We start from the raw sequence: 27,797 nt of genomic DNA on the forward strand, positions 1-27,797 counted from the left end.
GTCTGACGTGGAAGAATTGTGTCAATAATCCTGAAAATTATTAAAATAAATATTATTATGAGTTTTTGGACGAAAAGCCCTCCATCCACCTCATAGCCAATGGGGTAAGTAAGGCCAGTGGGGGGGGATTGAGATGCCAGGCAGTAATAGCCGCTGCCTTGATGCGAGGAATGGACAAAAATCATTCAATCTTGTTGTGCTTGGGCGCGGCCTTAAATTCTGTGAAATGTCGCACCTCTCTGCGCATTATGCTTGAGAACATGAAGCTTTGGGGAAGTCGCATGCACGCAGGGTTTGTACAGTGCAGAGTGTCATGGCATGTCACCCTTTTGAGCTCGGCAACATCAGCAGGACCGGGGGCTCTTGGCTTTTGTATTGTCCAGTTGTGAGACCATCCCGCACGGCTTTTTAAAACCTAGGTAAACACCAGTAGTGCCTCTCAGAGTGGTGTCCTGGTGTTCTAGGCGCAACTTAAAAAGACTATCAATCTCGTCGCATCTATAGATACCGATCGGATAAATGACATGACATCCACTCCAGCGCGTGGTTCTTTTATTTTCCTAAATGTTAATTTTCTCTCAGCTTATCTTTTAATAACAACCAAGCTATACTAGCGTTTGAACAAGCAAATATAAAAAGAGCTTTGCTTTCCAAAACCTCTCATATCCTCCCTTTTTTCAATCCTTTATAGAGTTTTCTTGAGTCAACTTTGTGATTGCCTCGGCCTGTAGCTCCAGCTCATGCTTCATCTGTGCCAGCGCAACAAGCCCGTCTAGTGCGTCGACAAAGCCGCTCTGGGCCTCCCTCAGCGTCGGCGGCACCAACATGCCGAACCACAAAAGCGGATCCACACCACTACTGTCCTCATTGCGACGGGCCACAGTCATAGTAATACTCGAAGAATCTGGTTCCATAGCATTGATGTTGACCGTGGCTATGGGCTGTGCGTGGCCACTATACTGGTCAGGTGATATGCGACTGTACCCGGCCGATCGCCTGGCCTGAGCGAGCACAAAAAAAGCCTGCTTGAGTGCTGCACTGCTGCGCTCGCGCGTGTGCTGGTACTGCGCAAGCGTGGCGAAGTGCTGCAGCAGCTTTGTGTCTGTGAGTTGGGCGCCAGCGTCAGGCATGTGTTGAAAATGAAATGAAATGAAATGAAATTGAAATAATAGGAGTAGGAGTAGGAGTAGGAAAAGGAAAACAAAGTGGGAAAAGGTGGTTGTCAGGATATGTGCCTATTGGTGTCGTCGTCCGTCATCGTCAGAAAATCAGCCGATCAACGGAGCTTGGGATTGGGACAGGCCGGATATTTTTTTATCTTGAATGCGATTAAAGGCAGCCAAAAAAACAAGAAACAAGAAGAAAAAAATGGTAGTCTGCTCGATCCATTTATTTTTTATTTTATTTTATATTTTTTCCACACAAACATTTTTTTATATACTCACAGGCAAATGCTCGCGAAATCAGCGCGGCAATTGCCGTCGGCCTTTCAGCAGCTGCATCAGGCAAGGCGGTGGCTGGCATCAACAGCAGCAGCGCATAATCCGCGGCAACGACGTGCAGCCCAGCCAAGCTTCGGAAACTACCAGCGCATTGTACCCACGACCCTCGTGCCGCGCAAGCCAGCGCCCAAGGAGCCCTCCCCGCTGCTCGTGCCGCGGCGCATCCTGCGGCCCAGCTACGCACGCACCGGCGAGCCGCCCTCGTGGCCAACAGAGACTCCAATTCTGGCGGCGGCCGAAATCCCACTGTTGCGCGAGGCATCGCGGATCGCGCGCGACGCCCTAGCTCTTGGCGGCCGGCTGGTGGCGCCCGGGATGACGACGGCCGAGATTGACCGGCGCGTGCACCAGTTTATTGTCTCGCAGGACGCGTACCCGTCGTGCCTCAACTACATGGGGTTTCCGCGGTCGATCTGCACGAGCGTCAATAACATTATTGCACACGGCATCCCCGATGCCCGGCCGCTCATAGACGGCGATATGGTTAATCTGGACGTCACCGTGTTTAAGGACGGGTTCCATGGGGACAATTCGGCCATGTTTGCTGTTGGACAGGTGGACCAGGCGGGGGAGAAGCTGATGCGGGTAACCAGGGAGGCGCTAGCTTTGGCCATTGAGCTGTGCGGGCCTGGCGTGCCCCTGCGGTGCATCGGCGACGCCATTGCGACGTGTGCTGTGGAGGCTGGGCTCGGCGTTTCCGAGGAACTGACCGGCCACGGCGTCGGCCGCTGCTTCCACCAGAACCCGCTGGTCTACCACCACTTCAACGAGGAGCCCGGTGTCATGCTGCCCGGAATGGCATTCACCGTGGAGCCGATTTTGTGCCAGGGCTCGGCACGCGGCGTCATGTGGCCGGATGGCTGGACGGTCGCCACCGAGGACGGCGGCCGGTCGGCGCAGTATGAGCACACGCTGCTGATCACGCAGGACGGCGTCGAGGTGATGACGGCGCCGAGGTGATGACGGCGCCGAGGCGATGCCAGTGTCGAGGCGATGCCAACAAGGGAATGATTCTGAAGAAGAATCCCTTCTTTTTTGTGTTCTTTTTGTTCCTTTGTGCATTTTGTGATGTTTTGGATGCAGAATCCCAAGGGGAGGGGGCTTTTCTTGTCAATGAATGCTGATTTTTCAAAGCCTGTCTTTTTTTTCTTTCCACTTGTTTCCTTTCTGCTCGCCTTCTCTTTTCCTATTTATGTATTTTTTACTCAATACAGGCTATCTTTATCTTTACTAGATTCCCAAATTCCCAAATTCCCAAATTCCAAATGCTCTCCGCCGACGACCCCAGCCTCATTACCTCATACGAGCTCGTGGCGCGGTCGCTTGAGGACTCGATCAAATACGACAACCTCAGCGACGCAGACAAGAGCCGGGCACGCAAACAGCCTCCCCACATGCGGCAGCCGGGGCGGCGCGGGGGGCTCAAGCAGCGGTGCCTAGCCGGGCTCCGGTCCATCGACCTCTTCTGGGCGCTCACAGCAGCATCCATCGGCACGTTCATCCTCATCGCCCTTGCGCTGCTGTATTTCCGGCACTCACACAACGCCTTCATGCACCGGTTCTCGCACGAGGAGCTGAGCCGCCGGCGACACCACCTGGGCTTCGACCACATATACGTGGTGCAGCATGCAGATGGCGGTGGGCGGCAGTGGGCGGAGGACGCCGCACGCATGGAGATCGAACTGCAGCCGTGGCCAGTGGCAGAATCCGCGCCCACAGCCACAGACGCACGCAGCACGCTGCTGGTGCAGCACGCATGCTGGCACGCGCACCGCGGGATCTACCGCGACATTGTCGCCAGCGGCCACATGGACGCGCTCATTATCGAGGACCGCGTTGTGGCCGGGCCCAGCGCCCGGCTGCGGCTATACGGGGCGCTGCGCGGGGTGCCGGCCGACTGGGACGTGCTGCATCTTGGCCCGCCGGCCAACAGCACCGACCCGGGCCGCCACGACGACATTGCCATTCCCGGCGCCGCCGCCGGCGTCCTGGCCTATCGCCGCGTGGACGCTGGCGCCTGCGACAACCTGGCGTACGCCGTGTCGCTGGCTGGCGCGCGCAAGGTGCTCAAGATGGCTGAGGCCCACGGCGGCTTTGAGCACGCAATGGCCGACGCCCTGGAGCGCGCCCGGCTGCTGGTCTTCCGCATCACGCCGGCGATCTTCGCATGGGCCGACGAGTCAGCAGCCCGCAGAGTGCAATGACCCCTCGGCGTGGTCGGCCTCGGCCTGGCGCACGGCGTCGGCGACCACCTCGCTGAACGCCACGCGCGCTGCGCCGCCGCCAGCCGCCTTTGCGCGCGCAATGCTGCTGGCCAGGCTGCGGCGCAGCGCGCGTGCCTTACGGCCCTGGAACAGCGCATACAGCGGGCGCGCCAGCACCGTGTGGCGCACGCCCAGGTCCCGCTGCACCTGGTCGCCGTACGCCACGTACTCTTGCAGGACGCGCTCGGGCGTCGGCACCAGCGCATCGGGCACCCCGTAGACTTGGCGGTCGAGCAGCGCCAGGAACCACGGGTCCTCGCGCACCTTGCGGCCAACCATGGCGCCGTGCGCCCACAGCAGGTGCTCGTGCACGGCCGCGGCAGTGCCAATGCCGCCGTTGGCCGTGATGCGCGTCTGTGGGTATGCGGCTGCCATTTCGCGGCCGCGCACGTGGTTGAGCTGCGGCACAATGCGGTTCTGCTCGGGCGAAAGCCCGCTGAGCCACGCGCGCCGCGCATGCAGGACCAGCGAGACCGGCCGCCCAGGCCCAAGCACGCTGTCGATAAAGCGGCGGAGAAACTCGGGCGACTCGTCGGCGTCAATGCCGATGCGGCATTTGACGCTGACATGCACGCTGCAATCGCTGGCTGCGTCCACCATTGCCTGGACAATGTCGCCGGCCGCCTGCGGCCGCGTCATAAGCACGGCGCCGAAGGACCCCATTTGCACGTTGCGCGAGGGGCAGCCGCAGTTCAGGTTGACGTGGCGGACGCCGAGTCGCCCGAGCTCCGCCACGGCAACGGCCGCGTCCGCCGGCGAGGACGCGCCGATTTGGACCACGGTGCCGTGCGCGAAGCTTGGGAGCTCGTGGGTCGGGATGTGCTGCGCGAGCTTTTGTGCGTCGAGGTGCATTTTGCCGTGAGAGAACGTGCGCGCATGGACCATTTCGCTCCACAGCTCGTGGTTGCCGTGCGGCGAGATTAGCCGGAGAAGGCGCAGGAAGCAGGGGTCGGTGACATCGATCATGGGCGCAACGCTGGTGCGCAGGGGTGCGATTACTCTGGCCAGCATGAATAGAAAATAAATAGTTGATCTTTATTGTGGAAAGGAACAGAAAGAAAAACGATAATGAAAAAAGGAGAAAGATGAGCCCTTTTTTTCTTTCTTGCAAATCCCCCCCCCCCCCAACGGGATCCTTCCTTCCCCCTCTTTTTTTACTTCAGCACGACACTGGCATTCCGCAGCGCCAAATACTGCTGCTCCCCACCAGGCGGCAAGCTCTTCACCACCCGGTACACCTCGGCCGAGCAGTACCTCACATTGGTCTTCGGGTCCACATATTTCGCCGGCAACCCGGTAATATCGCAGTATTTTTTCTGCGGCTTCAGCGACGGCACCGCATCCACCAACCAATATGTAGGGAAATCCACTGGCCACCTGCCATCGCCACCCAAGCCACTTCCCTGCTGCTCCTCCTGCACTATTATCTGCTTAAGGTTTTTCCACCGTCTGTTTGTGTTGTTGCTTTTGTATTTGGCTGATTTGAATGGTTTGCTGACGAGATTGAGGTTTGTTATGCCGCTGGTCCTAAAGTCCTCCAGAGGGTATTCGCTGCCGCTCTCTTTACTGTCGAACGCATGGTGGTTGGGGCTTTCGGAGGAGTCTATGTTGAATTTAATCTTTTTGTTGGCTCCTCGTTTATACGCTGGCATAATCCTTTTTTATATTTATGGTTGCTTAAAAAGAAGAAAATAAATTGATTTGTGAAAATAAACGAATGAATGAATGCCTAAAGATATTTGATATTATAAATAAAACAAATTGGTTTAAAATTTTGCTTAAATCGGTGTTATCTGCTTTAAACCTGTTGTGGTTCATCTTCATGTGACCATATCTCTTACAATTATAAAAAATAAAAAAAGACGGTCACGTATATGCAAAACAAAAACATTTGTTTCCGTTTAATTTCCCATCTTTCTACATCTTCCTTCTTCAACCAAACAAAAAAAACCCCCACACCCCCGAGTGCGGAACAAATCGGAAGCATTGCTTTCACTTTTTTTTCAAAAAAAATTTACAAAGTTATCTTCACTTTTTTTTTATATTTTATCTATCAAGTTATACCCGTGCGTCAGCAATTTTTGTATAGTACAATTGGAATAATGTTATATGATTATGAACAATTCATCTTTTTTTCTTACTCAGGGTCAATACATGTACATTTTGTTATTTTATTTCATGTTCTGTCCAACATTATTTCACACAAACAGATAGAGAGAGAGAGAGAGAGAGAATGGAGGCAGCAGCGCTTTGATTCTAAAATAGAACAAAAAATTGAAAAGTGATTTTCCTCCTTCCTCCCCACCCAATCTAGTCCAATCTAAACCCAATCTCTTCCTCTTTTTTTCTATCTTTTTGAATTCTTTATCTGTTTTTTTCATGCGTCATTCCGTTTTTTTTTCTTGTTTTTTCTTAACCTTTTCTTAGCCTTTTCTTAACCTTTTTTAACCTTTTTTAAACCTTTCACAAATTCAATTCCAACACTTAATGTCGCTTCACCACAACTATATCCAAAATTACCAGCACCAGCAGCAGCAACAGCAACAGAGACCCCCGCACCAACTGCGCACATCAATTGCATTCCTCAGCTCACAAACCAACGACACACCAGATCACGATACAACCGCAACTCCAACCACTCCTCTCACCCCTGCATCTGCCTCTGCCCCCACCTCTGACTCTGCTCCCCCTGCTCCCGCCCTTTCTCTAACTTTTGATCAGACAAAGGACCGGAACAAGAACAGGAAGCGCAAAACCATCCGCGCTTGCAACCATTGCCAGAAATCCCACCTAACTTGTGACGAAAACCGACCTTGTACGCGATGTATTAAGCGCGGCCTGGCGTCCACTTGTATTGATGGAGTGCGGAAGAAGGCAAAGTATCTGCTTGATATTAAGGAGGAACCTGAGGAGAATGCTGGAGGAGAGCATGGGGAGGAAACCGAAGAGCCCGGAGGGGTGGTGGTTACTGCAGGGCCGAAGCCGTTAATCATCGCCTCGATGATTGGTGATGAGGGGCAGGTTTTTCCTGATTTTTCAAAAGGTAAGCTCCCCCCCCCTACCACAAATTCATCTCAAGCTTTAAAAAAAAAGTTATTTTTTGTGTCTGTATGTTGACCCTGCTTGTTCAGTATCCTGTGTGCGCGCTTTTTTTCCCAGCACATTTCCTTTATTTTTATTTGTTTTTTAAAACGATTGACCTCAAGAAAAGGGAGGGGGAGGAGGATATCTTTCTCTCCTCACATATACGGATACCACCTCGCTCTTTTTTCTTATGCAAATATGAAACATAATTTGCCAATCCCTGTTGCCACACATGCGCACACATACACACTCCCCCCCCTCTCCTTCCTAAAATCATCGGCACATGCCTACCTGAGGAAAATAACTTTCTCACATGTGTTAAGGCTCGAGAGAAAAAATAGTTTTTGAACATTCTATAGGATATTTATTTGCATTGGATTGGATTGTTCCGTCTTTGTTTCTCGGCTCTTTTTTTATCTGCCAGGAAAAAATGTATATTAGTTGTTTGTTTTTTATTCACATATGTGTTATGCACACAATTCCCCTTCCTCCATCCCCTTGGCATTTTTGCATTGTGTACTAAAAATGTAATTACAACATCATCAACAATAACAAAAAACAAGTATAAATATATGGAAGAAACATTTCCCCGAGCGTAAATGAAAATAAAAAAGTGTACAACAAATATGAAGTCACGAGCACATACATTCACAATCACAATCACATCTGTTCCTTTTTATTTCTTTTTTAATACTTGGTTGGCCGATTAAATCTCTTGAATGACTATAAAACCAACACTTTTTAAAAGAATAAACTATCCTTGTGCTTGTCCAATTTTGGAAACCAGTGCTTCCATTCAGGAACTTCTTTCTCTCTGCGTTTTCACGCTCACTCACTTCACTCCCATCCTTTTTATTTTTCAACTTGTATCCCATGGTCTTGGGTTTTGCCCAGTCACCATTATATTTGGTAGCAGCAAAGCAATCTCACAAAGTATAATAAAAATCATATTTTCTCTTGTTTTGCATTTGACCAACAAAAAAAAAAAAAAGAACTGCACAAGAGTAGCTTTATTTTTTTTGTTTATTTCTTTTTCCACACGACTTTTTTTTTTGTTAAATTGTTTTTTTTTCTTCTCATCTTTTGATCATAACACAAAAGTTTGGCCACCAAAAAAAATTCATCCTTGCTGCCTTCTCTTTCTCTCACTTGTTTATTTTTCCCTTTCATTTCCTCTTCTCTCTTTGATTAAATTTTTTGTTTTCCTATTACTCTATTTGCATCCTTGCCCGGTTTAATTTGTATTCATTCCTTATTAAATAATTAATTATCTTTTTCCATGAATTATCTTCAACCATTATTAGACCACCAGCAGCAACAGCAACAGCAACAGCAACAAAATTACCAGAACCAAAGGATGCAGACCATGTCTCATATGGCTCCATTCTCGCAGTCGACACAATCGCAAGGATTAACATTAGCAGTACCCGCGCTGACATCAGGACCAGGAGCTACGATTCAGGGCAACTCTGTTGTGAATCAAGCAGCAGCATCCTCCTCCTCCAACAGCAAAAACACCAGTAGCAACAACAACAATAACAACAACAGCAGCAGCAGCAACGGCATTACCATAGATACCCCGATATCAAATGCAGACACCATCGCCAGCGGCGGCCTCCCACCGGCTGCATCTCTGGGAGGCCCAGCCAATGCCTTGCGTATGACGCCTACGTCAGCCAGCTTTGAGTCTGAAGCTATCAACCTTGAGTATGCGTTTCTCTCGAGTATGCTGTCGTACCCGATGCTTGCAAATCCTTCGGGATTGAGCACATCTACTGAAAATGCGGGGTTCGGCGCAGGCAGCACTATTTCCATACCAAATTCTCTTTGGGCCGCGCCGCCACCGCCACCACAGCAGACACAGTTGCCTCCGCTTATCCCATCCCAATCGCACTTGGTTCAACCACAGAATCACCACAATAATCACCAGTTGGGTTCTGTCGCCCATATGATGCACCGACAAGAGTCGTGGCAGAACCACCAGCCGCTGATGCACCATGACAATAACAACAATATGCATGCAGCACCCGCCAACATTTACCCGCATCAGCATGCCATGTCGACACTGGCAAAGGCCTCGCCGCCGCCACATGCGCAGATAGTCACCGACGACACCCACTACCCGCTGAGCCGGCCGCCAACAACAGGCCCAGCAGTCTATGGCCTCAACCCGGTTTATCCGCAGAGCCCTGCCGAAGTGTACTCCTCTGTGACTGAGCCATACAAGTACTACAACGGCTTCCACTACTTCTTCCGGCATATCTGCGGCCGCATGGATAAGAAAAACATCATCCGGGTCAGTCGCGCCATTGCCCACTTCCGGCCTTCCCTTGTAGCCCTGCTGCGCAATCTGACCCATGACGACCTGATATTCATGGAAAAGTCGTTCCAGCGCGCGCTGATGGAGTACGAGAAACTAATTGGCTTTATTGGAACCCCGACCGTGGTTTGGCGGCGATCAGGCGAGATTGCCCTTGTTGGCAAGGAATTCTCCATATTGACGCAGTGGGACCGCCAGCAGTTGGTCTCGGGAAACAAATTTATTTTTGAGTTGATGGATACCACGTCGGCGGTAGTTTATTGGGAGCAGTTTGCTGTGCATGCTTTTGAAAACTCCGAGCACGCTGTTATGTCGGAGTGCCGGTTGGTCAGGCCTGATGGGGTTGCGGTGCCATGTGCTTTTTCTTTCACTATTAAACGCGACTTGTTTGGAATCCCAATGGCTATTATTGGCAACTTTTTGCCTATTTTGTAGAATAAATAGTTTTTTTCCGGCTTATTCTTCTGCTCTTTATTTTTTGTTTACACTTTATTTTTAAGCTCATTCTTATGAACAAAACAGATTAATTGGTTGTTTTTTTGCTTTTAATTGGCCAAACACGCAGCAAGAAGAGAAAAGTGTGGAATTAAATAGAAAATACAACGGAAAGATGCTCAGCTGACGTTTACCTTTTTGCATTTTGCATCTTTTTTATTTGCTCTCACGACATCTGACATGGACGGATGGCAATGATGCAAAAATGCAAGAGAAGCGTAGATTTTTCATGCGTTGGTTATTTTTTTTAGCTCGGATGGCTGCGGGAGAAGAACAACAGAAAGCAAGCACGCCGCACATTCAAAAAGTTAAAACTCTTCGTTGCCTTTTTTTCCTGCATTTGCATTGAGCCTTTTGCCACCCTCTTTTTCTCCTTCACTTCAAGCAATATTATTAAAAAAAACCCCTCTTATTTTTATTCACTTTTATTAGTCTTTTCATTTTTTTGCACACCTTTCTTTTATTTCATACAAAGATGACTTCTCGCAACCCTCATATTACTTCTTCTTCCACTCAACAAACAGGTGGTGACAGCAGTAGCAGCAATAGTCGTTTTGATTTTCAACAACGCGGTAGAGCTAGCAACAACAACGGCACCAGCAGCCAAGTGAACGCTCATTCGCGCACCGCTGCTCGCGAGCAACTTTTACGCCAAAGACAAACACAAGTGCAAACACAAACCAGCGTTCTAGCTGATCTTAACCAGCTTCATACCCAAAATAATAAGGATATACGTACAGTGTTTGTCTCTACTCCTGTGGATTCACTCACTGGATCTGCATATGTGAGCGGACATTTGACGCCCAGTGGTAAGTAAACCTAATATTTAATGAGACGGCATAGACATATTTTTAATAGTTTTGCTTCTATTGGCTCTTATTTTGTGTATGTGCGGAGATTTACTAGTCGAAACAATATACCACAAAAAAATTATTTAGCAATGTTCTGTACGCAATTAACGACAGCTGACCTGGGTTTTTTTTGCATATCGCACGTGCCCTCGTTTGCATTGCATTTTTTTGGTTTTCTTGTTTTGCTTGTTTTGCTTTGCTTATGCGACCCTTGCTCTTCTCCCGCACGCCTGCTGCTCTAAATGTGGCCATTTATCTTCTATGTGCCGTGTCTTTGCGCAATGTCTCAGTGATCTCTCTGAGAGAGCATCCACAATACCTTACATGTCAGCAGAGACCCTGAGGCATACACACGAATTATTCCCCCCCCATTTATAAATTATGCGCATCTTTTTTTACTGCCGACTGCTTTCATTTGCTCAACGTCACTCCCAAGCGAAATACAAAAAAATTGCATATTTTTGTTGTAGACCAATGGGTTGCTGTCGACAGCGAAAGCAGTGGCGTCATATCTCTGACATCTAGCGACTACGAAGATGACGACGAATGTCCAGAGTCTACAATTCCTGTGCCTACTCGCAACAACATTGAAAGCGAGCAGGAGACTGCTGACAAGGGTAAAGATAAGGACAAGCGCATAGAACCAAGCTTTACCCAGACTACTGGTTGTTCCTCAGAGGCCACACCACTGCTGAACTCCTCCCAACGCAATATCAATCGAGAGATACAATGGCCGGCGCAGCTGCCATTGCAGCATAGTGGCACAACGCCCCATCGCTTGTCAAGCGGCATTAGCACGCGCCGTGTAAATGAAAAAGCCGATAAAGAGTCCGAGCAAGCCGTGCACCTTCTGCGCGAAAGCGTGGCCAGCCTTTTGTCATCTGCTGCCGGAGGGTCCAGCGGCTCCTCGTTGGCTGCCTCGGCTAATTCCAGCGCCAATAATTCGCGGCATGTGCGTGCATCTCTGCGCCAAACCTACAGACAGCCACGGTCGCCGAGTAGCCTTTCTAAGATCAGCGAACCCTGCTATCCTCCATCAGCACCACACAGAAGATTTGCTGCGGATTTTGATTATTTCTCGGATATCGCGTTGTCGTCAAATACCTCGCCGCCATTTTTGCCCCCGCGTGGAGGCAATGCCAGGAGCCACATGGTGACAACACAGTTTCCGACATACGAGGAGTATAAACAGCAGCAGATGCAGATGCAGCATGTGCCCCTGACCAATGATCCTAGGGAGGGCAACGTTAATGTCGATTCTGCAGTTATTCGTCGGCGCGCGGGCACCATGAACACAATAAACAGTTCCGCAGCAGGCGATACCAACACGCCCGGCAATACGCAGTACTCCGTTGCACACCCGCTGCTCGACGACCATATTGAAAGAAACCCGGCCACAGTAACCACAGCTGCAGCAGCGACATTGTCTATTTCGGTAATGGCTTCGCGGTCGCGCTCGCCGTTTGCATCAATCCGCACAGTCACGCCCACTATTATCATGGGCGACAGAAACTCGGCCTTGCATATGATTGAATCTCGAAAGGAGGGCGTGAGCCGCGCGCAGGCCGAGTCAGTGCTCGAGCACACTATTTTGTGTCCGATGAAGTTGCTCCGAGAGTCCTCTGGATACTACGATAGATTGTTAGCAAACCCTGACGACAGCGCTACTGATGCCTCCTCTACTGCTGCTGCCGCTGGTTGCCGCCAGGATGACGAGTCCTCCTTTTCGGCGGCAAAAGGCGGTGACAGCAGTGGCATTGGTGCGCACATATCTTCGGGTTGGGCAAAGTACACCGGATACGCAATTGTTGGATTTGGAGTCGGCACGCTGGTGGGCATGATGTATTTGGACATGGCAAACACCGCTGCAGTCGCAACACCCAAGGCCACCCGGTCCTTTCCGATAACAAGTTACTAAATATTTTAAATTGATTAAACAAATAAATTGACTATATAAAAAATGCTTGACATTTTTTTCTCTCCCACGTGCAACTTCTTTTTCTCTATTTATTATTTTTATTTTTATTTTCGCGCTTTGAATTCAACAAACGCTTATATATTTTTCATTCATACATACATACATCAACAATCAATGTCAGGGCTCTCGAGCTACTTGTTTTCGACACTTTCAAAAGTCGGTGGAATTGGCGGTGGCAGCATTCCCGACTTTCATTACACAGTTGGTGACAAAGTTGAGGAGTACGCAGGCCAGAGCATTTGGCAATTACATCGCGGACAAAAGAATGACAGCAGTAAGCAAGAAGCGTCCATCTTTGTGTTCGACAAGACCCGTGGAAGCAGCTACACAGCTGTAGCGCAAAACGGACTCAAGCGCATGCGGACGCTCAGACACCCCGGGATCCTGCGCTACCTCGAGGGAGCGGAAACATCCGATACAATCTACATTGCCACAGAGCCAGTAACCCCCTTGTCGCTGGAGTCCAGCAATGACGATGGGCTGAGACGCTGGGGGTTTTACAAAATTGCAGAGACGCTCAAGTTCGTCAACGAGGACTGCAAGCTGATACACGCTAATCTCTGCGTGGCATCGGTTTTCGTCACGCGTGCGGGCGAGTGGAAGCTGGGCGGACTCGAGTTGGTTGATGCTGCGGCAGCTGGTGATGGGCGGCAGGTGTACAGGCACTATACGAGTGTTATTCCGGGATACTCCCTGCGCATGGCGCCAGAGTTTGAGAGCCAAAAGTGGGACGCTGTGGAAAGGGGCAAGCTTGGTGCCGTGGATGGCTGGTCCCTGGCCTGCCTTGTGTACCAGGTGTTCAACGGCGAGCTGCGGTCGTCCTCGCAGATGTCCTCGCAGGGTCGGATTCCACAGACCCTGTGGCCGCTGTATCAGCGGCTCTTGCCGGCGGATTTGCGCCGACGCATGACTCCTGGCGAGTTTCTGCAGGCGGCCACACAGCCCGGCGCCTTCCTGGACTCAGACTTTGTGCGCACCAGCTTGTTCCTCGAAAACATCTCCGTCAAGGAGGAGGACGAGAAAATCGAGTTTTTCTCCGGTTTGCATTCGCTGATTGCAGAGTTTCCGCAGACATTTGCGAAATACAAGATTTTGCCCGAGCTGCTCAAGGTCATGGAATTTGGCGGCGGTGACGCCAAAGTGCTCAGCGGTATTATCAATATAGGAAAAGCACTGGATGAAGCAGAGTACGCTGAGCTCGTTATTCCGTCGATAGTGCAGTTGTTTGGCTCTAATGACCGCGCTCTTAGGTTCAGTCTACTGGAACACATGGATAGCTTTATTCCGGCGGTGCCGGCGGCTGTGGTCGGCAAGCAGGTGTTCCCTAATTTTGCCACCGGGTTTCTCGACGCCGCGCCGGCTATCCGCGAGGCCACTGTCAAGGCATCTTTGGCGGTTGCGCCCAAACTTGCCAACAAAACACTCAACGGTGACCTGATCCGCCAGCTCGTCCGACTAGTTGGAGACCCCGAGCCAGGGATCCGGACAAACACGCTGATCTGCATTGGCAAGCTGTGCACAGCCAAGGAGGGTGTTTTGGACCTGGATGCTGGCGGCATCAACGAATCCTCGCATCGGTACATTATTTGCCCCGCACTTCTCCATGCATTGCGCGATCCGTTCCCGCCTGTCAGATCTGCAGCACTGGCCGTGGCAAGTGCGTGTGCGCCGCGCTGGGAGGCCGTGGATATTGCTCGCCGGGTCATTCCCATTCTGGCACCACTACTCGTTGACGGCGAGAAGCCCGTGCGTGTGGCTGCGCTCAGAGCCATGCAGGCGATGATTGCCCGCGTCGAGGCACATTCGCAAACAATGCCAACGACGTCGGCTGCGCCCAAGACCACCCCAACTACGGATCTTTCGAGTGCAGCTGGGAGTAAAGTGCCGGTTGCTGCAGCAGATATGGCTGCAGCAAGCATGGCTGCGGCATCCGGGTGGGGCGGATGGGCTGTGTCGTCTCTTTCGAGCACACTCAGTGGTGCAATCTCCCTTGCCTCCTCATCTGCCACTTCCCCGTCAGTGGCTACGACGGCAGCGCATCAACAGGCCATGTCTGCGCCGCCGGATATCAAAAATCCTTTGAGGATAGGAAACCCGCCTGTGGTTAATCCTACAACAGCGAGTAGCCCTGCTGCTGGAGTGCCGGCGGCTGCGGCTCGTAAGTTATCTGGAGTCCCGGCGGCTCAGGAAGCACCCAATAGCAGCAGTGGCAACGATGCGACTGGGTGGGGGTTCGACGACGACGGATGGGGCGACGGCATGGACGATGCTGACGATGCATGGGGCAACAACGACGATGACGCCTGGGACAATGGCCAGACAACTACGGTAGCAGCAGCACCATCACCTCCGCTGCCACCGCCTGCTACAACCATGAGCAACATCAGCAAAATTTCTGGAGGCATGACTATGGCCAACACATTAACCTCCGCGTCATTCGGCTCTACTGCCGCGCCTATTGCAAAGATCACCACGAAACCGCCCAATCTAAGGATGGCAGCGCCAAATAAGCCCAATGTCTCTCCTGCAGCTTCCACCACAACCGGGCTTCCCCGGCGCAAGGGTCTGGGCGCGATGAAGCTGGGCGGTAATGCCAAGAAACCTGCTATTTTGGACGAAGATTTGTTCTAATCTTGATTTGTTATTTGTTACTTTTAAAATTTGAAGAAACAAAATCTAGTTACTGCGTGAAAAGGGGTGTGTTATTTGTGGCTGATTTGATGCGTGCTACGGTTATCCATAAATCATCGAATATTTGATCTTTATTTGGAGAAGTAGTTTCAAATGAGATTTGGGCTTTACGATTCAGTGTGGTTAAATTTAGCACATGCATATTAAATATTGAATATCATCTTTTTACAACATTGCAGTTTTTGTTTAGATCTGACGAATATAAATTTGAAGGGCCAAAATGATAAAACTTGTACAGTTGAATTAAACACTATCTTCATCTTCGTAAAATATACACTATCACTCAAATAAAAATGCAGTTCTCTTACCTCGCCGTCTTTGCTATCGTTGCCACCATCGTCGCTGCCGTCCCCAACCGCAAACTGGTTCCCGGCTACGCTGTTATCTCCAACGAAGTTGTTCCCGTTCAGATCGTCACCAGGGTTGGTACTGGCCTTGGTCTCGGTCTTGACATTGACCTTCACCTTTAAATAGACGAGCCGTCCAGTGGATCGTGCGTTGTCATTTGCATGGAAATACTTTTTTTATACAGCATCCATTTGAAAAATAAATCAATAAAACTCAATTTTAAAAATACAGTTTTGTGAAAGCAAAAAAAAATACAACAGCAAATATGAAAGAAAGATGTTTATATAACGAAAATGATTAACGTGGAAAAAGGTAAGCAAATTAAAAAAGCTGTCCGATATGTCACTATTGCCGCCTGCTCTCGCGACGAGACGGACGCACGCCACCACTATTATTGGACTTTGACTGGCTGCGCCCATTGTTGGTACCAATGATGTTGCCATTGCTGGTTCCCGAAGACGATTTCTGCGTCCGGTGTGCGCTGCCGCTGCTATGATGGTGGTGGTGGTGGTCGCCAGTGGCCGTCGAGCCATTGCTACGATGCCGGCTTGAGCCGGATGACACATCCTGGTACATCGCGCCGCCGTTCCCAATTGCTGACGATACTGTTAGCGCCGACGTTGCCGCTGGCAGACCGTCGGGAGCCTCGACCTTGCTGGACAACCGCTGGCGGTGCCTGTCCCCATCACGGCTCCTGCTGCGGCTACGACTGCGGCTCGCGCTCCGCCCGGCGCTATGGCTCCGCCCACGCGAGTGATGGCGTGCGACGGGGCTGCCGCCCGGAGGCGCAGAATCGAAGTGCATCCTAGGGGATGAGCCCACGGGGGCGACGCTAGTAGGGGCATTGTTGACCTGTGGCGATGACTGATTGTTCTCCTCCAGCCGCTCAAACAGCCGCACCAGCTTGGTGTACTCCACGGGGCTGCGCCAGAAATAGGTGACAAACACCCACAGGTGGCGGTAAAGCTTGTCCGTATCTTCGCTGCCATCGCTAGATCCAGGTCCACGAGGTTGCTTGCGCTCTATGACCGACCGGATGTGGCGGCCGATGGGCAGCAGGCACTCGCTGATCAGCTTGACCTTGCTGTTGGCCGACTTTGTGTGCTCGGCCTCGTCACGCAGCCGCTGCAGGTATCGCTTGACTGGCCGCATCATGTCCTTGCATGTGCGCTCGTCCATCGACTCAGGCTCCGACAGCTCACCATCCTCAACGTCACCCGGCACACGCCCAGCAGCCCCGAACCCGCGCTCATTGTCGTAGCCGAGACTGGCACTGTTGGTATCGGACTCCTCTCCACTGCGCACACGCCGCTTGCGGCTGCCTGCAGAGCGAAGCGGGGTTCCAGACGGAGTCAGCGTGGTGGACATCGGCCTGTTTTTGTTCTCCTCGCCATCGCGCAATACCTTGAGCAGGTACTCACCACGACGCACCAGATGCGTGGCCTTGGGAGCAACAATGCGCTTTCCGCCCGAGCCACCGGCACCGCCAGCGCCGCCGCCAGCAGCAGAACCAGTGCCAGTGCCAACTGTGCCTCCGCCAATCGCCTGCACGCTGGCCGCTTTCTCGTCAGCGGGTGTCAAGAACAGCTTCTTCTGCAGCCCCAGATCCATATCGGTCTGGATCTTGTCCCAGTTTCCGAAGCCATGGCGGTAGATGCCCACAAGCAGCATGGCATCCTCGCGCTGGCCCCACAAACACGACCAGTGGTGCACAGGCTTTAAGGGGACACCAATACGGAACTTGGTCGGGTCCTCGCGCAGAGCCGGCTCATCCATGCGGCGGCTGAGCACGGCCAAATCAGTGACCCTCTGCATAACCACGCCGGCATTGACGCTTTGCACGCCATGGAACGTCACCAGAATGGCCTTGGCATTGCGCTTGAAGCCACTGACCAAGTCCTCGTCGTCGGCCCCGGCGCCAGCCCCGACCGTCGATTCAGCCTCGCCAACAGCGCTGTTGCCAGCATTAGGTTGCAAATGGCTGCGCAGCGCGTCCTCGCAACACTTGATCAGCTCCAGTCCCATGGCCTTGACTGCCTCAGGGTTCTTGCCCTCGAGCTCGGCCTCGGCCACGACCTGCGAGAAGCGGTGCTCGGGGCTGCCAAACTTTTGCACGCCACGAATCAGCGCACGTACCTCCTTTTCAGCCAGCGCCTTGGGGTCGTTGGAGCGGCCCTCGGCGCGTCTGCGCGACATGCCACCCGTGCCCTTGCGCCGCGCCTGCAGGCTACTCGCAGTCGACCCGTCAGATGAGTGGTCACCGTCGTCTTCGTCGCCGCCACCACCGCCACGCCCACTCCCAGTGCTCCCACTGCCAGCCTTGTTGCCTGTAAGTGAGTTATCTTCGGCATATGACACGCGAGCACGCCGACGGCGATAGAGAAGCTCCTCCTGCTTTTGCTGTTCCTCGAGCTCTATTTGCTGGCGCTCATCCTCGGGGATAATGTCGTCCCACGACATGCCAGAGCCGCCATAATCGGCAACTTTGAACTGGCTGAGGAAGTCGTCAGCCACGCCGGCCTCCGATGTCTCAGCCTGCTCGGCGTCCTCGAGCATCTTGTCAAGGTCCATGTCGTCGAGCTTGTGCTGCTGCATCGTCACGCTGTCGTCGGCAAACATGCTGCTAGCGCCAAACTTGAGAATGGCCGCTAGCTCGTCACGCGAAAACGTCGACCCCCCAGAGCTGCCGCCAGAAACACCGCCGCCTTTGCCCTGCTTGGTGCGCTCAATCTGCTTGCGCTCGTTGTCGGATATGTGCAGGCCAGACGTGTCCATGCCCTTGATGATGCAGTACTCGAGCACCATCTTGCGCTTGGCGCGCTCGAGGATGTCCTCCTCAATTGTGTTCTTGGACACAAAGCGATACACAGCCACCTGCTTTTTCTGGCCGATACGGTGCGCGCGCGCCATCGCCTGCATGTCTGCCTGCGGGTTAAAGTCCGAGTCGTATAAGATAACCGTGTCGGCTGTCTCCAGGTTGATTCCCAGGCCACCGGCACGCGTACTCAGCAAGAATACAAAGTCGGGCGAGCCTGGCGCGTTGTAGTGCTCGATGGAGCGTTTGCGCACTTCGGAGGGCACCGACCCATCCAGCCGCTGGTATGCGTAGCCGCGCAAGGCCATATAGTCGGCCAAGATATCCAGCATCCGTACCATTTGCGAAAAGATGAGCACGCGGTGGCCGCCGTTCTTGAGCTTGGCAAGCAGCTTGTCAAGTAGCATCATCTTTCCGCTGTGGTTAACCAGGCCGCGTAAAACTTCATCCTTGGCGTCTGCCGGTGTCTCGGCGTTTGGGAACAGATATGGATGGTTACTCGCCTTCTTGAGCTCGACCATGATGTTAAGCAGTGACATCTGCCCAGACCCTGTCGCGTTGCGGTTGAGCACGGCGTAGTTGCGCGTCAGGATGTTCTTGTAAAAGTGCACCTGCATTCCCGAAAGCTCGACGCGCAGGATACGCTCAGTGCGGTTAGGCAGCGACTTTTCGACGTCCTTTTTGAGGCGGCGCAGCATGTACGGCTTGAGGCGGCGGTGCAGGTCGGCAATCTTGCCCTCCTGCTCGGCGTCGCCGGCGTTAACGCGGATGTCAAAGTCGCCGTCGAGGTCGTCGAAGCGCTCGGGGTTAAGGAAACGACACAGAGTCACCAGCTCCTTGACCGTGTTTTGCAATGGTGTGCCAGTCACAAGCAGACGGTTCGTAGTGTGGAACGATGTCAACGCGTCGTGCAACTGCGACTCGCTGTTCTTCAAACGATGGGCCTCATCAACAGCCAAAAAGCTCCATTTGATGCCGCCCAGCACATCGCGGTCCTTGAGCACCAGCTCGTACGTGGTCAGCAGCACGTTGAGCTTGACCCGCGAGGGATTCCCGCTGCCCTTGTAAAACTCGTACTCGCGCATGATCGCTCGGCTGCGGTTGTCGTCGATGTAGCACAGCACGTTCATGTCAGGCGCCCAGCGGACAAACTCGCGCTGCCAGGCGCTGATAGTGGACAGCGGAACCACGACTAAGAACGGGCCGTATATATCCTGCGTGTGGAACAAATACGACAGGAACGAAATCGTCTGGATTGTCTTTCCAAGGCCCATCTCATCGGCAAGAATCCCATTTTCGTCGTTGCACCACAGATGCGCCATCCAGTTCAGGCTCGTAAGTTGGTAGTCACGCAGCTGACCGCCTGTCAGGTAATCGGGCTGCTTCGTCAGCCGCTGGAATTTTGGCCGCTTGGCTCTGCTTATCGGCGCGTTGCGGAAGGGCAGGCACAATGACTGCTCACGATCCAGGAACGAGTCAAGCTCGGCCTGCGACTCGTCGCCAATCTCGTCGGCAGTGATCCACGAGCACGCGCTGTACGGGAGCCGCTTCCATTTCACCAGGTATTCGACGCTGTCGTCAGCCTGCAGCGCGTTCTTGGATGCCGGTGCGGCTGCAGCGCCCTCGCCGTCGCGTGCGCGTCTTGCCGAAGTGAGGGGTCGTGTCGCCACAATTCGCTCAATCTTGGTGTAGTCGCGCAGCGTGTCCCGCTCCATCTCGCGGTTGATGTCCAACTGCTCAATGTCCTCGCGCGTGGCATCGGGGTCGTTGCGAATGGCGCTGTCCAACAAGACCGTGTTTTTAAAGTAGTTTTCAACCTTCTTGTAGCCCTTGTAATCCTTGAGGAATGCTGCCGAGTCCCAGGTGGCGTGCCGATATGACCACCCCTTCCACTTGATGAAGAATTCGAGGTTGCCTATGACGTCGAGTCGCTTGCTCTCGGCCGTTTCGCTGATCCTAAAGTCCCGTACCTGCTCGATGATGTCCTCGCCGCCGTCCTCGTCCAGCAGCGCCAGCGTGTCCTTGCCCTTGGACTTTGTCTTTGACGTGTGCTCTGACGGGCCCACCTCGTCCTCAAAGTCAACTCCTGGGTACTCGGCCTCGTCCTCGGCGTAGTTTTTAACGCCGTTGCCGCGCGACGACTGGCGCACGGAGCGATAATCCGAAGACCCGTAGTCCGAGTCGCTGCCGCCCATATATGCTGGCACCGCCTTGGGCTTCTTCGGCTGGTTACGACCGCCCCGCTTGGCCTTCTTGCTGCTAACGTAAAAGTCTGAGTCGCCGCTGTCTGAGTACTCAGCCTCGCGCTGCTTAATCGTGGATTTTGGGGTCGCGCTTTGAGCCGCCCTGGCGTTCGCCCCGCGAGCTCTGGATCCCTTGACAAGCCCGCCCTTGGCGCGCTTAGTGGTTTTTGCGGGCATGACCTTTTTCGATTTGCGCTTGCGTGGCTTCGAGCCCCAGTTGCCATCGCTCGAGTCCTCCTCTTGCGCTGCAGAATCGGACGAGTTGTCGGGCTCTTCATTGTCGACTTCCTCCAGCTCGGACATGGAGAAATCGGCGTCATCAGACACTACTGACATTTCCGAGGTAGAAGAGTCTTCCGCATAGTTTGGCCGCTTGGCGGGTGCCTCCAGACTCTGCCGAGGAACAGCCACTGCCGCCGGGTTTGTGCGCGGGGCCTTCATTGCCACCTGCGGCCGGTTGGCATTTGCCCCTGTGTTGCCGTAAGCCCCAAAATCACCGTCAAACGCGTCTTTGTCATCGTCGTTTTCGATATCGTCTGCCGATGACAGCTCGCTGTTGGTGTCGCTAACGACGCGTGCATGTGATGGTCGGCCCTGGACTAGCCGCCTCCTCTGCGGCTGCTGCTGCTCCTGTTCACCGCTGATTTGCCGATCTGCACCGCCATGTTGCGAGACCTGCCTGCTCGTCTCTGGGGCAGCAAGGCCTCCACCGATTGTGCTTTCGTTGCTTATACCGTTTGCTTGCATTGGATACCGCTATTCATTAACTACTAGTACCTGGCAAAAATGGGGGTGGTGTAAGGCGAGCACAGGACTACACTGGGTGCATAAGAAAATATATTGAGCAAATAAAATAATTAGTGCACATTGAAGCAAACCTGGTGGCACACGACATTAGGTATTTCCTCCGAAAGAAGTAAACAACGTCAGATTTATAAGAAGTGTGGCCAGAAGGGTGATAGGGCGACAAAGTGGTATTGAAAAGGTCTTTTTGCGGCGGCACGTTATAACAGTAATTTCGATATACAAAGGGTTTACGCTGACAAGGAACAGGTAACGAAAAAATACGGGTGAAATAACGAAAACTGAAAACAAAAATATAAAAATATAAAAAATTTTCATGCCTCGGAACTTTCGAGCAGAGGGCCCACAGGTACCAAGACCATGCTTGTTCGCACACTAGCACAAGTATTGGCACTGTCGCCATCCACATCGCCTTCCAAATTGTTGGCTCTGCCAACAGTAGCTGGAAGTAATCAAGTACAAAACATTGAACACGCCGGTAGGTGAAAAAAACCCACCAAGTGCTGCAAGCAAGCAAGAATAAATGACACTGAGTGCGAAAAATAAACAGTGCTCAAAAAGGCTGCAGCTTATAATCCGATGGTAGTTAAAAAGAACAAGGTCACTCCAGTGACAAGCTATAATTTGTGTAGAATTGGCAGTGTGGTTTGGTCACGATTCAGCTAACAATTTGCAATTTCACGCGCACTAGCAGCGGCGGCAGCAGCAGAAACATAAGTTATGTTTATATACGCGTGAAATGCAATTAGGAATTGGTAACTCTTTGATTTTAAATGCATCGCAGAATTCGCATGATAAACGTACATTAGAGTGACTATCCGATACGACTAGCAGGGAGAAAACGCAAGTGGTTTTTGCGTCTGTGAGTATATCTGAGCGCGATTGTGAGAAGAGCTGCCAAAATGACCCGGAATTGGGAAATTGAAGATTACGTTGTGTACTGTTTGTTCTCCTTCGCCGGCTGACTACTTGCTCGGGTGGTTTTGCGTATTTGGTTTGGTTGTGACTTTTTTTAAAAGGTTGAAAGTGCACGTGTGTTTTCAGCAACTGCGCACAAATGAATCGGCAGCCTAGCGATAAATAAATAAAGAAAATAACAAAAAAAGAGTGTAAAAAAAAAGGTCCGTTAGCAAGAAATAAAAAATAGAGGCGATGGGGAGAAGAGAAAAAATCAAGCGTTGAGCCTGAACGTTCGCGTTTTGTTGAATCCAATCTGGGTATATCGCGGCTCTATGCGATTTGGACTTAAGAAAAGGAAAATTCATCCATCCCCGCTTCCAGCCAATTGTGAGCGACGCCAGATCATTACGTTCAAAATAAAATTTTAATTTGCTAGTCCGGTCTTTCGCAGAAAAAGAATTTTATATTGAAGGTACGCATAGATGTTTTAAACAACATACACGTTTTAATTGACAACACAAGTGAAATATGTTTTGCCAAAAAAGATAGTTATAAACAAAATTTATTTATAAACAATATTGATTCGTGATAAAATATCGAATATATACTAATTTGGTATGTCTGTTTTTACTCGGCGTCCATTTTTTTAGAGAACCGTATATTTTACATTTGTACGAGGCGCAGTGCTGTGGCAGAAGCATCTATATCGGCGTTGGTGTTGATATCAGTGGTGGCAGCAGCAGCAGAGGAAATGTCGCTCTCAATATTTCCTTGCTGTGAGCTGTCAACAGCCTGCGCCTGGCCGACCAAAATGCCGTGCCACAAGTTTGCGACATCCCGCGATCCCAGATCCATGACAATGCGCAGGCCAGCAGCTGTTCCAATGATATTTGCATTCGGATCTATTGACGCAAAATACGCATCGTTGAGCTCAACCTGGCATACCAATATGTGTTGCTGTGTACTCACGTTGGTCGCATAGCACCTCAAAGTTCCCCCTGACACGACAGCCAGAACATGCTTTTTGTTGACGGGCACCAGGCCGTATGAGCTCTCTGCTTGCGAGTTTCGAATAAACGGGAAAAGATTTGCCAAACACAATGACAATTTGCGACTCATAGCCCCAGATTCACTGTGAGTTGGATTTTCTAACCCGATTACGCTGTTCCGGGCACCGCACGCGCAGATATGTTTTTCGCTGGGAACGTAGTTGGCGGGATAAGTCTCACGACAAACAATACAGTGTGCAACCTTTGTGATTGACATGTCCATAACCCCGACGAAGGCGCGCACACTGCTGTTATTGCTCTTTCCTGTACATAATCCGTGAGCCTGGCTAGCGAGGAATTGCTCGATGTTGAACGGTTGCATGACAGCAAATTGGCTTTTTAGCACTGCCGGGCATGCAAAGTGCGCATCCAGCGGTATGCGCAGCTCTTCCTCACAGTGAGTACAGAGAAGGGCGTTATGGATGTTTGGAGTCACCAGGCTTTGGTGCTGGCACTTTCTGCACCGTACACAGTAGCTGCCAACGGACATGATGCTAAATAACTGCGGCTGGCCCGTGGCCTGGCTGCGAACGAGGACATTTGACCAAGCGTTAATTTGCGATAGGCTCATTGCGGGTGGTATTATTTTTTTGGGTTCTGTGCGTATGTTAGTGATGTGGCTGGGTACAGACTTTTTCTCGAATGCGGGCATAAATAATGAAATGGTATGTGTGTTTGTGTTTGTGTTTGTGTATAAAAGGATATATCAAGTTGTAATATGTATGCAATGCAGGGTAAATGAAAAAGTGAAATAATATGAAATTTTTAAAAAGCGGAACAAAAGTTTTGCGAGGAAAAAGGTGTTTGCGTGTGCCGTTCTTATAAGCACATGTTTGCAAGGTTTATCTGGCTGCGCTAAAAAAAGTGGGAAAACTAACGATAAAACAAAGCATGTATTTTTTCTTTTGCTCATGCCTTTTGAACGTCGTCAGGAATAAAGGCAAAATGAAGGGGTTTATGACCAAATAAAAATAGGCGCATCAAAGGCGCCACCCGCCTTTGATGTACCATTTACGCCCTTTTTACGTTGCTTTTTGCACAATAAGGCGTGATATAGTAAATGAGGGATAAGTGGAAAGGCGACCAAACTATTAATATAATCATTCAAGCAAAGACACTGCCTGCTTGCATTTCCTACAAAGCTCAAATAGCTCTAAAAAAGCATCAAAATAAAAAGAATGTGCCTTGCACAAGCTGTGTGTTGCAAAACACGTGTTGGCGCGACGTGTCCGTTGTATCTTACGCATGGGGGTCCTGGGCAGCAGTAAAAAAACTGCATTATTTGCAATTGATTACAACTGGCAGAATCTATTGATGTCCATTGAAGTGTGCAGCCAAAAAAAGAGATACACCCACAGTATTTAGAAGCATGCGTGCGAAAAAAACATTGTGTGTGAATATATTTTCGCATGTATCAAAGTGCAATATAACGGCTATTTATTGCGGAGGCAGCAGTATTATATAAAACACATGTATTTGTATTAAACCCAAATATAATAAAAGCATATTAGTCTAAACCTGAAAGGAGCAGAAAAAACGGGCTGGGGGCAAATGAGGTGAAAATATTTATGTTTGTATGTATGAACTAAATAGGATGGTGGGTGTTTGGGGTTTGATAACAAAGGTAATAGAGAGAGAGAGTTGTTCGATGTACAGTGGGGATGAAGGCATCCTTTGGGTGGCAGCTCTCTGCTCAATCGAGCTGGCGCTTGAAGTTGAGCAGGTCGTCAATGATGCTGTTCCAAGGGATGCTGATGAACGTCATGCTGGCCTGCAGGGACTTTGGCGGCGGCGGTGGGCTAGTGGCCTGCGAGAGGTTCTCAGCAATGGAGGGCAGAGAGATGCGCTTGAGCCAGGCCGAAAGCGACGGTGACGCGGGGGTCGAGTTGACTGTCGACATCGGCTGCAAGTGTGGCGATGCCACAGCAGGCATCTTGGGCCACATGCCATTGATCATGGACGCTGGCGCTGCAGGGACGCTCATGTGCGGCTGCATGACTGGTGATGATACGATGCTCGCGCTGCGCGACGCAAACTCGGCCTCGTCGACGTTTGAGCGGCCGGTGATGGCAACCTGTGCGTGGCCCTTGCCGCCTGGCCCGCGCATCATTATAAATTCGGGGGTGTATGTAGGTTTCCGCAAGCGGTGCAGCATGTTCTTCGACGACAGTCGGAGGACGTAGTTGTCGATGAGCGCGCTAAAGGACGCCGCGCCCTGGAATAGAACAATTTTGCAAGTACCGGTGCCCGAGGCGGCCGAGGTCAGGCGGCTGCGCACCGAGTTGAAAACATTACCGTCCTGGCTTGCCATGCTAACAGGCTTCTCGCTGCTGCTTGGCACGCCCTTTGACATTGGCTTTGGGGCTGTCGCCAGCGGGTCCTCGGGCACTGGGATGCGCGCGGAAAGCTCGACGCACAAGTACTCGCCTTTTTTAATGAACATGTCTTCAAACATGTCCTCGTAGTCGTCAATCACGTAGTATATGTACGGCCACGAGCACTCTGGCGGGGTGGTATTGTCTTTGGGTCTGTCCATGCGCGACTTGTTTGGCAGCGCATAGACGCGCTTGCTGACGTGCTTGCGCACGACGCTCATGCCGCCGCGCTGACTGCCCTGCTTTGATCTCCGGCGGCACACGGCGACAGTCAGCTTACAGGGCATTTGCACAATCAGGTTGAGTAAAAAGGTCTCCTTCCACATTATCACCTCTGCAATGGGAGGCAGAATGTTGGGCGGCGACTGTTTCCGAAGCACAAACACTGGGTCCTGCTCTTCGTTAGCTGCGCGCCCGCCGTTGGCTGCGTCGGCAAGGTCTTCGATTTGGCGCACAAAAAACAACATATCGTCATGATTGGCATCCTCGCTCTCGACAAAGTACTGAAGAAAAAGCGAGTTCCACCTAAGCACGCAATTGTTCAAGACACAAACGAGGATATTAGAACGATAATCGGCCGAAATATCCAAAACTGACTCTTGAAGCAAAAATAAAAACAACAAAACAATAACATCGCAATAGAGGAGACTGGGTGTTTGTCATGTTTGCCATGTTTGCCATGTTTGCACCTCCCCTTCATCGCAGCGCATCGCACCACACTACAACAAAATAAAACGCAAATAGGCTTTGGCACAGGGTGTGCCATTCGCTTTTGATGGTGTTTGTGTTTATGTTTGTGTTTGTGCGGCGATCACATAAATAACTACAAACCTTGGGTTCTCCGAGTCGTCGATGAATTTGTCAAGCGCATTGGTGTCTAGCCTCAAGGAGCCGTCCATCGGCGGAGGGCCCGAAAGGCCATCCCTCTCCATGGTTTCCAGCATCGAGTAGACATCACTCATTTCGGACAAGCAGTGATTGATGTGGGTGACGGATAACGAATGTGATAAATTGGATATGGGCTGCGCGCAATCCACAAACGTTGTCAAGTAACTAAAAGTGATGAGTGGACGGTAGTTATCCCCAAAGAATCAACAGCTGGCGAACGACGGGGCAGGATGAATGCAAGCAGACAGAGGACCGGGCAGGGCTGGGAAAACAAAAGCAGAGCTGTAAATGGACTCGAGACCAAAATAAAAGAAACGCCCAGCAGGACCAAGTAGAGCGAGCGAACGAGTAAGAGACTGTGGGTTAATTCCAAATAAAAGTATATGACAATTGCAACTACAAATTGAGAAAAATAGGATATAAATAGGACAGAAAGGCAAAGAGGCGGAGCTATAAACAGTCAGCTGTGAAAGAAGCAGAATGCAGAGAGTGGGGGGCAAGCAATCCGCTAGCCTGTCGATTTTATTTTTAACAAGAGCTTTGAAAACACAAAAAAGACAGAAAAAACAAGTCGAAGCAGAGAAGGTGCATTTTTGGGTTTGGCAAACTTGGTTGCATTTCCAAACCAGGTTGGGCCAAGCAAACAGAATTCGGGCGTGACGTGAGCATGCGGCGCACCGCATCCGCCTCACAGTGAGGGCAGCGCGTTTTTCGGGGGACAGGCGAGCCAAAGCGAGCACAATGGAAGCGCGCCTTCCATTCTCACACACATCCAGAAACCGAGCGAAATGTGCCAAAAATCCACATAATTTGTTTTTAGACCAATTTCGCCAGAGCCTGTTGTCTTTGTTGCTGAGCGGACCGTGACAAACACGCAAACAAGAAATTCAAACGGCTATTTTGGTCGATCGGCATTCCTCACTTCGACGGCCCCCATTCCCTATCCGCTCAGCGCCAGCCCATTGGCGCTTCTGAGCTGATAATGCATTTCGAAAAACCCCCCTCGCCCTGGTTTCGCCATTGCGGCTTGCCCGGGCAGTCCCATTGGGATTTGTGTTTCTGCTTTTGCATTGCTTGGTTCCAGCCCACGCAAAAGCGGCCACGTTGAGCTTTTCCCCTCTGCTGTGGCCAAAGACCTGTCCTGCAATTTGGGAATGCAGCTTGCCTTTTATGCGGCTCGATGTGAGCCG

The 27,797-nt window shown here is 51.3% G+C and overlaps 12 protein-coding genes across 12 annotated transcripts; 5 read left to right on the forward strand and 7 right to left on the reverse strand.

The window, feature by feature from the left end:
• Positions 1-677: 677 nt before the first annotated feature.
• BX661DRAFT_195989 (uncharacterized protein) lies at positions 678-1,130 on the reverse strand (the record flags this gene model as incomplete). The annotated part of the gene is made up of 1 exon (XM_051538008.1): positions 678-1,130. The coding sequence occupies one exon, from the start codon at positions 1,128-1,130 to the stop codon at positions 678-680; it is 453 nt and encodes a 150-aa protein (XP_051394635.1).
• A 253-nt stretch (positions 1,131-1,383) lies between these two features.
• Positions 1,384-2,665, forward strand: BX661DRAFT_176864 (methionine aminopeptidase, merops subfamily M24). Its single transcript, XM_051534496.1, has one exon. It carries the CDS (start codon positions 1,452-1,454, stop codon positions 2,460-2,462), a length of 1,011 nt encoding a protein of 336 aa, XP_051394636.1. The 5' UTR covers positions 1,384-1,451; the 3' UTR covers positions 2,463-2,665.
• On the forward strand, positions 2,616-3,875 carry BX661DRAFT_50752 (uncharacterized protein). Its single transcript, XM_051539207.1, has one exon. It carries the CDS (start codon positions 2,768-2,770, stop codon positions 3,704-3,706), a length of 939 nt encoding a protein of 312 aa, XP_051394637.1. The 5' UTR covers positions 2,616-2,767; the 3' UTR covers positions 3,707-3,875.
• Positions 3,876-3,982: 107 nt separating this feature from the next.
• On the reverse strand, positions 3,983-4,732 carry BX661DRAFT_128257 (tRNA-dihydrouridine synthase; the record flags this gene model as incomplete). Its single annotated transcript, XM_051532502.1, has 1 exon — positions 3,983-4,732. A coding segment is annotated over one exon (750 nt), but the record flags the coding sequence as incomplete, so codon positions are not given.
• A 143-nt stretch (positions 4,733-4,875) lies between these two features.
• BX661DRAFT_160044 (YL1 nuclear protein C-terminal domain-containing protein) lies at positions 4,876-5,493 on the reverse strand. Its single transcript, XM_051533298.1, has one exon. The coding sequence runs from the start codon at positions 5,416-5,418 to the stop codon at positions 4,921-4,923; it is 498 nt and encodes a 165-aa protein (XP_051394639.1). The 5' UTR covers positions 5,419-5,493; the 3' UTR covers positions 4,876-4,920.
• A 760-nt stretch (positions 5,494-6,253) lies between these two features.
• BX661DRAFT_160047 (uncharacterized protein) lies at positions 6,254-9,691 on the forward strand (the record flags this gene model as incomplete). The annotated part of the gene is made up of 3 exons (XM_051533299.1): positions 6,254-6,750; positions 8,531-8,638; positions 8,981-9,691. The coding sequence occupies 3 exons, from the start codon at positions 6,254-6,256 to the stop codon at positions 9,603-9,605; spliced, it is 1,230 nt and encodes a 409-aa protein (XP_051394640.1). The 3' UTR covers positions 9,606-9,691.
• A 321-nt stretch (positions 9,692-10,012) lies between these two features.
• On the forward strand, positions 10,013-12,600 carry BX661DRAFT_176871 (uncharacterized protein). Its single transcript, XM_051534497.1, has 2 exons — positions 10,013-10,474; positions 10,987-12,600. The coding sequence occupies exons 1-2, from the start codon at positions 10,141-10,143 to the stop codon at positions 12,432-12,434; spliced, it is 1,782 nt and encodes a 593-aa protein (XP_051394641.1). The 5' UTR covers positions 10,013-10,140; the 3' UTR covers positions 12,435-12,600.
• BX661DRAFT_176872 (armadillo-type protein) lies at positions 12,505-15,173 on the forward strand. The gene has a single exon (XM_051534498.1). The coding sequence runs from the start codon at positions 12,609-12,611 to the stop codon at positions 15,123-15,125; it is 2,517 nt and encodes an 838-aa protein (XP_051394642.1). The 5' UTR covers positions 12,505-12,608; the 3' UTR covers positions 15,126-15,173.
• On the reverse strand, positions 15,171-21,338 carry BX661DRAFT_195995 (SNF2 family N-terminal domain-containing protein; the record flags this gene model as incomplete). The annotated part of the gene is made up of 3 exons (XM_051538009.1): positions 15,171-15,206; positions 15,494-15,649; positions 15,915-21,338. The coding sequence occupies 3 exons, from the start codon at positions 21,336-21,338 to the stop codon at positions 15,171-15,173; spliced, it is 5,616 nt and encodes a 1,871-aa protein (XP_051394643.1).
• Positions 21,339-21,646: 308 nt separating this feature from the next.
• Positions 21,647-22,558, reverse strand: BX661DRAFT_150792 (uncharacterized protein; the record flags this gene model as incomplete). The annotated part of the gene is made up of 1 exon (XM_051533233.1): positions 21,647-22,558. A coding segment is annotated over one exon (476 nt), but the record flags the coding sequence as incomplete, so codon positions are not given.
• Positions 22,559-22,845: 287 nt separating this feature from the next.
• Positions 22,846-24,144, reverse strand: BX661DRAFT_176875 (uncharacterized protein). Its single transcript, XM_051534499.1, has one exon. The coding sequence runs from the start codon at positions 23,994-23,996 to the stop codon at positions 22,959-22,961; it is 1,038 nt and encodes a 345-aa protein (XP_051394645.1). The 5' UTR covers positions 23,997-24,144; the 3' UTR covers positions 22,846-22,958.
• A 657-nt stretch (positions 24,145-24,801) lies between these two features.
• BX661DRAFT_176877 (uncharacterized protein) lies at positions 24,802-27,175 on the reverse strand. Its single transcript, XM_051534500.1, has 2 exons — positions 26,551-27,175; positions 24,802-26,244 (listed from the first exon to the last, which is right to left on the reverse strand). Exons 1-2 carry the CDS (start codon positions 26,679-26,681, stop codon positions 25,038-25,040), a joined length of 1,338 nt encoding a protein of 445 aa, XP_051394646.1. The 5' UTR covers positions 26,682-27,175; the 3' UTR covers positions 24,802-25,037.
• Between the last annotated feature and the right edge of the window lie 622 nt (positions 27,176-27,797).

This window comes from Kickxella alabastrina (assembly GCF_025024165.1).
Source record: "Kickxella alabastrina strain RSA 675 chromosome Unknown BX661scaffold_2, whole genome shotgun sequence".
In the NCBI taxonomy this organism is placed as follows: Eukaryota; Fungi; Kickxellomycota; class Kickxellomycetes; order Kickxellales; family Kickxellaceae; genus Kickxella; species Kickxella alabastrina.